This window comes from Psittacula echo, assembly GCF_963264785.1.
Source record: "Psittacula echo genome assembly, chromosome: 20".
Lineage (NCBI taxonomy): Eukaryota > Metazoa > Chordata > Aves > Psittaciformes > Psittacidae > Psittacula > Psittacula echo.
The window spans coordinates 4,518,974-4,529,663 of NC_137756.1; the positions used below are offsets into that span (position 1 = coordinate 4,518,974).

Below are 10,690 nucleotides of genomic sequence, written 5' to 3' on the forward strand. Positions count from 1 at the left end.
GGGAGCTGCCTTGAGCTCTGTTTTTGTGGGGAGGGCGCTGGCGCAGAGCAGGGTGAGCGGTGTCAGTGGGGCAGCGGGGGGGGGTGAGGGCACTTGTGCGGGTGGCCAGGGCTGCCCTGCAGAGGGGATGTAGCTCAGCGGGAGAGCGCTTGCTTTGCATGCAAGAGGCCCTGGGTTCAACCCCCAGCATCTCCATCTCCTTTTGCCTCCCCAGACCCCCTTTGGCTGTCGCAAAAGAGCCCTGGGGCTGCCTGTGAGCACCCCTGGCTTGGGGCTGCTTCCCGGCCCCAGCAGCCTGTGCAGAACTGCCCCCGGCTCTTTCCCTGCCCTGCCTGGGGGCTGCAGGGTGCAGGGGAGCCTCGTGTCCCTTCCGCAGGGCGCTGGGGGCCACTGTTGGTGTTGGCAGGAGCTGCAGAGCTGGGGAGGCCTCATCTCCTGCCCAGCTGTGCCGGGCAGCACCGCCCCGGCTGTGCCCAAAAGCAGGGCTCGTCCGGGAGTTGAACCCGGGACCTCTCGCACCCTAAGCGAGAATCATACCCCTAGACCAACGAGCCGGGGTGCGCAGCGGCACGGGCACCCCCTCCCTCTGCCGGCACCGCGGTGCTGGGGGGTCGCGGTGCCCAGGGACCACGGAGCCCCCCAGGTGCTGTTTGGGGACGGGCTCTGCCCCAGCCCCAGCCCCAGAGCGGGGATGGGGCCTGAGCCGGGATGCACCGGACACCCCGGAGCCTTCCCAGGACACCGGGGAGCCTGGGGGGAGCAGGGGATGCCCGGTGGATGGGGCTGGTGCCCCCCCCAGGGTGCCCAGGGCTGGGGCTGTGATGGCCGAGGGGTGAAGGCGTTGGACTCGAAATCCAATAGGGTTTCCCTGCGCAGGTTCGAATCCTGCTCACAGCGACAGATTTTATCTGCTGCCCTTGTGCCCACACTGGGGGGCTGTGGAGCATCTGTCCCTCATCACCATGCAGTACTGGTGGTCCTCTTGCTGTGCTTTGGCCAGGACCAGGCTGCCCCATCCAACAGCCACGGCATGATGCTCGGTGCAGCAGATGTTTTTCATCATGTGGTATGATCTTCTCATAGCAATTAGTGCTTGTTGGTAATTAGTGGTGTAGGCTGGTGCTGGTGATCACTCATTACCCTTGTGCCTGGAGCTGCCCCAGTCAGAGCAGTGACCACATTATTTATACAAGACCCTTTTTTGGCTACAGATCAATGCTGTTAATGAGAAACCCTGGCTTGAGGAAGAGACAACCGGTTGGGTGCTGGGAACCCTTTTATTCCACAGCGGGACAGTCTGGAGAGACAAACCCACAGGACATAAGAAGCTGAGCCAGGGGCCACAGGCAGACCCTGGTACCATGGCCAAGCTGGTGGAGTGTGTCCCCAACTTCTCAGAGGGGAGTAACAAAGAGGTGAGTGAGCGCACAGAGGGGCTGTGGGGTGGGTGATGTTGGGGTGCTGATGGCTGAAGATACCTAAAGGCAGCCAGCCCCTGCTCACTTTTGATACCTGGGTGAGAACTGGGAGCTCAGACCTCCCCCTCCCCACTGCCTGCAGGTTGCTGTAGCACTAGGGGTCAAGGTGGTCCCCCTTTGGGAAGTATTGCTTGAGGTTATTGTCCCAAAATAAACCATCTGGGTTAATGGGCTTTGTGCTGGCCATCGGCCCTAGGCTGAACTTTGTCCCTGTTGAGGCAGGGAATTCAGCAACCCCCAAATACCAGTAAAACCGCTGCTTTCCCCAGGGAACAGGCTTTGCAGATCAAAATCAGTTTTGAAGCTGGCAGGGGACAGTATCCTCAGGAACAGCAATTTGTGATGGTGTCTCCGACATGCAGTAGCAGCCGGGTGTCTCTCCTCCACCATAGAATCCCAGCCTGGTTTGTGTTGGAAGGGACCTCAAAGCTTATCCAGTCCCAACCCCCTGCCACTGGCAGGGACCCCTTCCACTAGAGCAGGTTGCTCCAAGCCCCTGTGTCCAACCTGGCCTTGAACACTGCCAGGGATGGGGCAGCCACAGCTTCTCTGGGCACCCTGGGCCAGCGCCTCAGCACCCTCACAGGGAATATTTAATCTGAATCTACCTTCCACTTTAAAGCCCCCTTGTCCTGTCACTCCTTGGCCTCGTCAAAAGCTCCTTTCCAGATTTCTCGTTGGTCTCCAACAAGGTTGTTGGAAGCTGCTTTAAACTGTGGTGAGTTTGGGGCTCACTGGGAGCCAGGGGTGTCTCAGACCTCCTGGGTAAGAGCGCGATGATGGTTCCCTTGGAACCTGCATCCTCTGCAGTGCAGGGCTGCATCCCCGCTGATCATGGATGGGGTCATCTCCAGCCCCAGGCTCTGTGGTGGGGGTCCATCCACCTCAGCTCCCTTCCACTGCCCTGCAGGTGATCGATGCGCTGGCACAGGCCATCTCTCGCACACCGGGCTGCGTGCTGCTGGATGTGGATGCTGGAGCCTCCACCAACCGCACTGTCTACACCTTCGTGGGGACCCCCGAGGCTGTTGTTGAAGGGGCACTGAGCGCGGCCCGTGTGGCCGGGCAGCTCATCGACATGAGCCGGCACAAGGGTGAGCTTGGGGTGGCCAAGCACAGCACGCAGCAAGCTGGGATGGAGGGATGGTGATGGTGATGAGACCCTTGCTCATTCTCCCAACGCAAAGAGGCTGAATCACTTCTGTCCATGAGCTGGAGCAGACATCACTGCCTCAACTCTCTTTGCAGCACCAGTGCCCAGTCTGCAAAAGAGGCGTGGAAAAAGGGCCGTCCTTCCTTCTTGTCTTGATCTTCCCAGCTCCCATCCTCCTATCTGCCCTGTCTCCAGGTGAACACCCTCGCATGGGGGCCCTGGATGTCTGCCCCTTCGTGCCTGTGATGAATGTCAGCATGGAGGAGTGCATTACCTGTGCCCATGCCTTTGGGCAGCGCTTGGCAGAGGAGCTGGGGGTGCCTGGTGAGTGGGGTCCCATCACTGCATGCTTCCAGCTATGGACAAACTGCACATGATTATGATATGGAAATGGGGTTTGCTTCCAAATGGGCCAAACTGGACCCTGCTAGATGATGAACGGCCCCTTACCCGGCAGTACTCACCCCCAGCTCTCTGTTCCAGTTTACCTGTATGGAGAGGCCGCACGGGAGGAGAGCAGGAAATCTCTGCCCACCATTCGTGCTGGGGAGTATGAGGCACTCCCTGAGAAGGTGACAGCGCTGGGCAGAGCAGAGCCGCATCTCCCCAGCTTCAGGGAGGGTGCTGGGGCTGGCGGGGTCCCTTCGCACTATAAGCAGCTGGTGCAACCCTTGGGGTGCTGCTGACCATGGAGGTGGTTGTGGCAGACATCAGCTGGGGAGGGAGATGCCTGTCCCTCGACAGTGCCAGCCCATGCGCTTCTCCCTCCCTCCTGCTTCCCAGCTTGCCAAACCAGAGTGGGCTCCTGATTTTGGGCCCCCAAGCTTCGTCTCCCGGTGGGGAGCCACTGTCACGGGTGCCCGGACCTTCCTTATCGCATACAACATCAACCTGCTGTGCACCAAGGAGCTGGCTCATCGCATTGCCCTCAACATCCGTGAGCAGGGACGCGGCAATGACCAGGTACCCCCGTGCCGGCAGCGCACTGGGAGCAGTTCTGTTTGCCCCTGGTCCTCCCTGGCCATGCCTTGACCATGGAAGCTCTTGGCAGCCTGGGCGCTTGAAGAAGGTGCAGGGCATCGGCTGGTATCTGGAGGAGGAGAATATAGCCCAGGTTTCAACGAACCTGCTGGACTTTGAGACCACTCCGCTCCATGCCGTCTATGAGGAGGTGTGCCGGGACGCCAAGGTGGGTCAGGGCACCGTGCTTGTTTCAACAGGGGCTTTGCAGAGGATGTCTTCCTCCAGCCTTTTCTCCCCATCCCAAAGTCAGGCTCTGCTTTACCGCACACTTGGCTCAGCCAAGCGGCATGAAACCCACACAGGCTCAGTGCCTTGCCTCAGCTCCTCCACTGAGGGCTTTTCCATGAGCTCTTCAGGTCCCGGGAAGGGATGAGGACCCAAAGGCTGGGGTGATGGTGATGGCAGAGCAGGTAACTCTGGGGACAGCCACGTTTCTGATGTCCTCCACAGGCACTGAATCTCCCCGTGGTGGGGTCTCAGCTGGTGGGGCTTGTCCCCAAGAAGGCCTTGCTGGATGCGGCCGAGTTTTACATGAAGAAGGAAAGCCTCTTCATCCTGGAGGAGGAGCAGAAGATCAGGCTGGTAATGTGGCTCTTCCTGGTACCCAGACGAGGGTGGGATCATGACAGAAACACACGCCCAGCCTCCCAAAGTGGCCCTGAGCAGAGATTTGTGACCACAGCAGCCTCCAGGCGTGACGCTTGTCTACAGGGATGGTTCTTGGCAAGCTATAAGGGCACAGTGAGGGGGATAAGAGGATGCTGAGATGCTCTAGGGAGCAAAGAGCCCATTCTGTGAGGACAGTGTGGGCAGCAGCTCCCCATCTTGCCTGCATGGAGGCCAGGAGGGGAAGAAGACCCCCGCAGAGCTCAGGGACAGTGTGTGGCATCATGGGAAGCTGCCCCAGGACCAGCATAAGCTGGGAATGAACAGACAGGCTCTGCTTTTCAGCTGCAGGAAGGAGGGACTTTTCCACCCTATGAGGAAGGTGCTAGATAAGAGCAAGCTAATGATTTACTGGTGCTGTTCCCTGTTGTTTGCAGACCTCTGGGCTGGGATGGGCTGGTGCTGCCCGGGGTGATGGCCCCAGTAACACTGCCTAGGGCAGGATCACCCATGGTTAGTCAACAACAGGGAATGAGGATGCAACGGGACTGACGTGGCAGTGCTGCTCCTTGCAGGTGATCAGCCGGCTGGGCCTCGACTCCCTGGCTCCGTTTCACCCCCGGGAGCGCATCATCGAGTAGGGATCCCCATCCTGCTTCTCAACACGGTGCCCATCCCTACCTGGATAGAGGGGATCCTGCTGCCTGTGTCTTCCATTCAGCTTACTCTGGGAGAGGCGCCTGCACTCAGCTTCCCTGAGCATCTCTGATGGGTGCTGTGCAGGCGCGGGGTGGTCGCTGCTCCCAAATGCTGATGGTTGTGGACATGCCAAGGGGGGGACTCCCGGTGTCTCTGGCGAGGCAGCAGGAGCAGGTTTCAAGGGTGGTGGATGAAAACCTGTTGGAGAAGGGACCGCGTGGTGGTTGTGGTGCGGGCTCTGACCCACAGGCCTGCTGTGCTGCAGGTACCTGGTGCAGGCAGGAGAGGCTGGTGATGGAGGGCTGGTGGCCAAGCCGCTGGGTGCCTTTGTGCGAGCGGTCGGTGGGAGATCAGCAGCACCGGGAGGAGGCTCTGTGTCCGCAGCTGCGGGTGCCCTGGTGCGTGCCCCACGCTGGGATGGGGTCCCCTGGCTGTGCTGAGCCCTCGAGGGGAGCTGACACGGCTGTAGTGGCGGGCGATGTGTCCTGATGGAGGATTTAACTCCGTGCCCTCACAGGGAGCAGCGCTGGGATGCATGGTGGGGCTGATGAGCTATGGGAAGAGGCAGTTTGAGGCGCTGGACCCCATCATGAGGAAGTTGATCCCCACCTTCCACCAGGCCATGGACGAGCTGGCGGTGATGGTGGACGCTGACTCCCGCGCCTTCAGCGGCTACATGGTAAGGTCAGCAGCAGGTGTCATGTGGGAAGTGGAGGGGGACCAGCACTGCTGCTCCTTGGTGTCCCCAGGAAAGGGGCTGTGACCTTGGCCCAAGACAGGGCCAGGGGAAGGGACACAGAATCACAGAATGGCTTGGGTTGGCAAGGACCTTAAGATCGTCCAGTTCCAACCCCCCTGCCATGGGCAGGGACACCTCACACTAAACCATGGCACCCAAGGCCTCATCCAACCTGGCCTTGAACACCGCCAAGGATGGAGCATTCACAACCTCCCTGGGCAACCCATTCCAGTGCCTCACCACCCTCACAGTAAAGAATTTCTTCCTTACATCCAATCTAAACTTCCCCTGTTTCAGTTTGAACCCGTTACCCCTTGTCCTGTCACTACAGTCCCTGATGAAGAGTCCCTCTCCAGCATCCCTGTAGGCCCCCTTCAGATACTGGAAGGCTGCTCTGAGGTCTCCATGCATCACTTAAAGGAGGTTTCCAAGAGCATGGAAGCTCCTGGGTCTGCCCTGGCCCCCAGTGCAGGGCACGCAAGGGTCTGGGAGTGAACGGCAGCAAATCTGCTTTTCTTTGCCTGCAGGAAGCTTTGAAGCTGCCCAGAAACACCCCTGAGGAGCAGGAGAGGTGAGCAGTGCTGGTGGCGACAGGCAGACGGGGGGAGCACAGCCACACAGTGCTCATGTCCCCCTTGCCAGGCGCACGGCTGCCATGCAGGAGGGGCTGAAGACAGCCGTGAGGGTGCCCTGTGCCCTGGCAGAGAAGGTGAGCGGGCTCTGGCCTGCTCTGAAGGAGCTGGCCCATCACTGCAACCTGGCCTGCAGATCCGACATCCAGGTACAGCCCTGTGCTCACGTGCTGCCCTGGCTTGGGGCTCCGGAGGCTGCCGGGCTCCCTGCTTTTCCCTGCGAGGGGTCCCATCGTGTCCTGGCCTCCAGGGTGCATCTCTTCATCCCTGCTTCCCAAGCTGCCCGGCGGTTCTCACCCACTGACTTTACAGCAGCTTGCAGCCTTTGTTACAAGAGTTGACATCCACAAGCCCTTGACTAAGTTTTCTCCCCTCTGTGGCAATGCCATGAATCATAGAATCATGGAATGGTTTGGGTTGGAAGGGACCTTAAAGCTCACCCAGCTCCAACTCACTGCCACGGGCAGGGACCCCTTCCACTGGAGCAGCTTGCTCCAAGCCCCTGTGTCCAACCTGGCCTTGAGCACTGCCAGGGATGGGGCATTCCATGCAGTGAAATGGTTCCCACTGCTGAAAAGAGCACATCGGAGAGTGTGGGGTGGGAGTCCTGCAGCAAACGGGCCTGCCCTGCTGCAGGACCATGTGGGGGGACTGATCCAGCAGGAGAGCTCCTCGCAAGCCTCTTTCCTAGGTGGGAGCCAAAATGCTGGAAGCAGCTGTGTTCGGAGCTTACTTCAATGTCATGATCAACCTCAAAGACATAACGGACGAGGAGTTCAAGCTTGCAGTAAGCAGTGGGGATGAGGTGGGGCAAAGATGGAGATGAAGCCCCTGGGAGTCTTCATGCCTGGGTACCCCGCTCCCTTTGCCCCCAGCAGAATGCATGGGGTGGATGGGGGATGGCTGTTTTGTCCTGTTGGACACGCTGGTGAATGATGAGCCTTCTTCCTCCCCATGCAGATGTCACAGAAGGTCTCTGGGCTCCTGGAGGAGGCAAAGCAAGGCTCGGCGCTCGTGCTGATGCTGCTGGAGAAGCGGGTGGCCTGAGAGGAGCTCTGCAGTGGCAAATACAGCTGGGAAACACTATTGTCCCTGCCTGGGCTCCTTCAGTATCTGCCTCGGGAGAGCTGCCCTGCTCAGGCACATCCCAGCGTCATGTCCCCTGCTCACCTTGACCTGCCCAAGGGTGATTTTTTGCTGCCTGGGGCTCAGATCCCAGTCTCCATTCCCCTATCCCTGGGCAGAAGGAGCTGATTAGGCTGGCAGTGCCTGTGGTCAGGGATCCCAACGGAGGGGGATGGCAGGGACCCCATGGTGCTGCCTGGGAACAGATCCCAAAGTGTGACCAGCTCCTGACCTCACACATCCCAGTGTGTCTCTGTGCTTGCAGGGCTGGGACAAGACCTGGCGTAGTCTCTGATGGTGCATGCCCAGCCCGTTGCGTTGTTCACTGCTCTGGGAAGGGAGCATCGTCAAACACAGGGCAGTATCGGGGTGTTAGCAGGGAGATGGGGATGGGATGAAAAGAGCTCTGGCTCCTCCTCATAGACACGCAAGAGAAAGACCTGAGCACTGGGGCATCCAGCCCTGCCTCCTGTCTCTGTTACCTGGGTCTGATGGCAGGTACCAGCTCCTCCGCTTGCGCACCCTGGCAGCACCGCGAGCAGTGTCACAGCGGGTCGATAGCTGGACCCTGAGCCTCAGTGTCCCATAGCACTGCCTGCAGCAGCATGACCCCCCTCCCTCGGCCAGCCCCTGACCCCAAACCCAGTGTCCATGGTGGGAGCACTGAGCCTGACCCCATCATAGGACCATGGAATCGTTTGGGTTGGAAAGGACCTTAAAGCTCATCCAGTTCCAACCCCTGCCACGGGCAGGGACACCTTCCACTGGAGCAGCTTGCTCCAAGCCCCTGTGTCCAACCTGGCCTTGAACACTGCCAGGGATGGGGCAGCCACAGCTTCTCTGGGCACCCTGTGCCAGCGCCTCAGCACCCTCACAGGGAAGAATTTCTTCCTTATATCCAGTCTAAACTTCCCCTGTTTCAGTTTGAACCCGTTACCCCTTGTCCTGTCACTACAGTCCCTAATGAAGAGTCCCTCTCCAGCATCCTTGCAGCCCCTCCTTCAGACACTGGAAGCTGCTCTGAGGTCTCCACGCAGTTTCACGTCTCCAGGCTGAACAGCCCCAATGTTCTCAGCCTGTCTTTGTATGGGAAGTGCTCCAGACCCTGCTCACTGTTGCGGCCTCCAACACGACCAGGAGGTGAAACCACCACCCTTCATCCCCCGTGTTTAACAGCCCCGTGAGACCTTTGTGCAGCAGGGAGTGGGGTGTTGATGTTTCCGGCGTGCCCATGGTGACAGGCGAAGGGAGTGGTGCCGCCGGTTCTACCCGGTGTTCCATCTGGTGTCACCCCTTCCTGCTGCACCCCTTCTCCCCTGGTGTCACCCCTTCCTGCTGCACCCCTTCTCCCCTGGGCAGGGCCCCGCTATATAAGGGATGCCAAGGACAGCGATCGGGGTGCTGCTGGCAGCGGTGCTTCCAGAGGGTGCTGCAGCATTGCCTTTACTGGGAGCTTCCCTGGGTGTTCGGTGAGTGGAAGCGGCTGGAGGCATTGGCACCAGGCAGAGAGCAGGGGACAGTGGGATCATAGGCACCCGTGGGTCGGGGTGCTCTGTCCCCATGGCTGGCATCGCACCAGGACATGGTGTCCTCATCCCCTTGACATCCATGGGGACATAGGCTGGCACTCAGGCTTGGTTCATGTTTTCCATTGATGATGGAAACCACACGCGCAGGATTTGGGGTGCACAGAGGTGGGGGCAGCCCTTCTCAGGGCTGGCGCTGTCACCCAAAGGGACACGGCACCTGTTGGGGTCTGGGGGGGGATGCGCTCCTGGGGGAGTGAGTGGGGGCTCAGGGGCTGGGATAGAGGAGCTGGGTCCTGGCTGCTGGCAGGGCGATGGTGTCCCCACACCAGGAGGTGTCACTGATGGTGCCTGTCCTTCCCTTGCAGCTTGGGGGTCACAGAGGATGCCGAACCCGCACCCAGGTGAGGAGCTGTGGGGTCGGGCAGGACTGTGGGTATTACGCAGCCGTTGTGGAGCTCAGTGCAATAACCATGGGCACCTGGGGGATTAGCTGTGTACCAAAGGGGAGTGGGGCATCATGTGTGGGGAGGAGTCCTTTGGGTGCATGGGTACCCCAGCTCCCTGCATTGTCTGTCCAAGAAGAATCCCGCTCTGCTTGCTGACAACCCCCTCTTCTTCCTAGGTGGACCTGGTGGGGCGCCACCACATCACCCTGGTCCCGGTCCTAGCCCTGGCCACCCTCCAGGCCACCCTGGTGGCCATCCCCATGGCCATCCTCCGCCTGGTCCCCACCAACCGGGGCATCCTCCCCATGGGCACCCTCCTCCAGGACCCCCTCACAGCCCTCCGAAGCACCATTAAGAAGGACGAGAAGAAGCTCTCAGTGCCACAGAGGCAAGGTAAGAGTGAATCCCTGCTGTGGTCCTTCAGCCCACATATATATGCCATAGAATACAGCCTGGATAGCTGGGGCTCCCCTCTTCCACCCTTTGGAGCAGGGTGTCAGAACCTCTGTTGGTTGTTTTTAGACATGAAGACTCTTGCTTGGTTAATAAATAGTCAAGCCTGAGTCATTTCAGGTGATCCATGAAATTGCTTGAAGCCATTTGAAACAGTGACACAGCTCTGGGTGTATTAAATCCCACTTAAGTTCCTTGTTAAACCAAACTAGACCAAACCAACAAACCAAATCCCAAACACCAGATAAAGGAAAAGCAATGCTCTATGCCAGGAATAGATGCTGCAGAAAATGCCATGGCAGTGACAGGCACCATCCAGAGCAGGTCTGAGAGAGGGACTGTTAACAAAACCCCAGTTCCACCATTCAAGGTAGAAGTGTATCCTAAATGAAGCAAACCATTGGCTTCTGTCTGGGTGTAGTAGCTCTGAAGATGATTCACCTTGATGTTCACCCTTGTTGACAAAGGGCAGGACTCTTCTGGACTTTGCTTAATTGCTTGAACAGCCTTGAAAATAACAGTAAAACCCCGTCCCTCCCATGATATGCCCATAATTATATTCTCCAAGCACAAAAAGAGTGACTCCAAGCTCTAAAATGTGGTTTATAACAGCAGTGCAATAAAGATTGTGGTGATGATATTAGCAGCAGTTTCATCTTCAAGTCAAAGGATCCCAGTTGGGGTTTATTGTCCTGAGGCTGTGGTGCTGACTCTCATGTAGGTTCACACCATCACAGTCATAGAATCATACCATGGAGTGGTTTGGGTTGGAAGGGACCTCAAAGCTCATCCAGTTCCAACCCCTGC

General features: G+C 58.7%; 1 protein-coding gene across 1 annotated transcript; it reads left to right on the top strand.

Annotated features, from left to right (window-relative positions):
• Positions 1-1,361: 1,361 nt before the first annotated feature.
• Positions 1,362-7,377, top strand: FTCD (formimidoyltransferase cyclodeaminase; the record flags this gene model as incomplete). The annotated part of the gene is made up of 14 exons (XM_080632108.1): positions 1,362-1,415; positions 2,389-2,572; positions 2,827-2,955; positions 3,115-3,203; positions 3,415-3,594; positions 3,683-3,820; positions 4,105-4,236; positions 4,836-4,897; positions 5,225-5,357; positions 5,477-5,638; positions 6,226-6,269; positions 6,341-6,479; positions 7,022-7,117; positions 7,291-7,377. 14 exons carry the CDS (start codon positions 1,362-1,364, stop codon positions 7,375-7,377), a joined length of 1,629 nt encoding a protein of 542 aa, XP_080488234.1.
• Between the last annotated feature and the right edge of the window lie 3,313 nt (positions 7,378-10,690).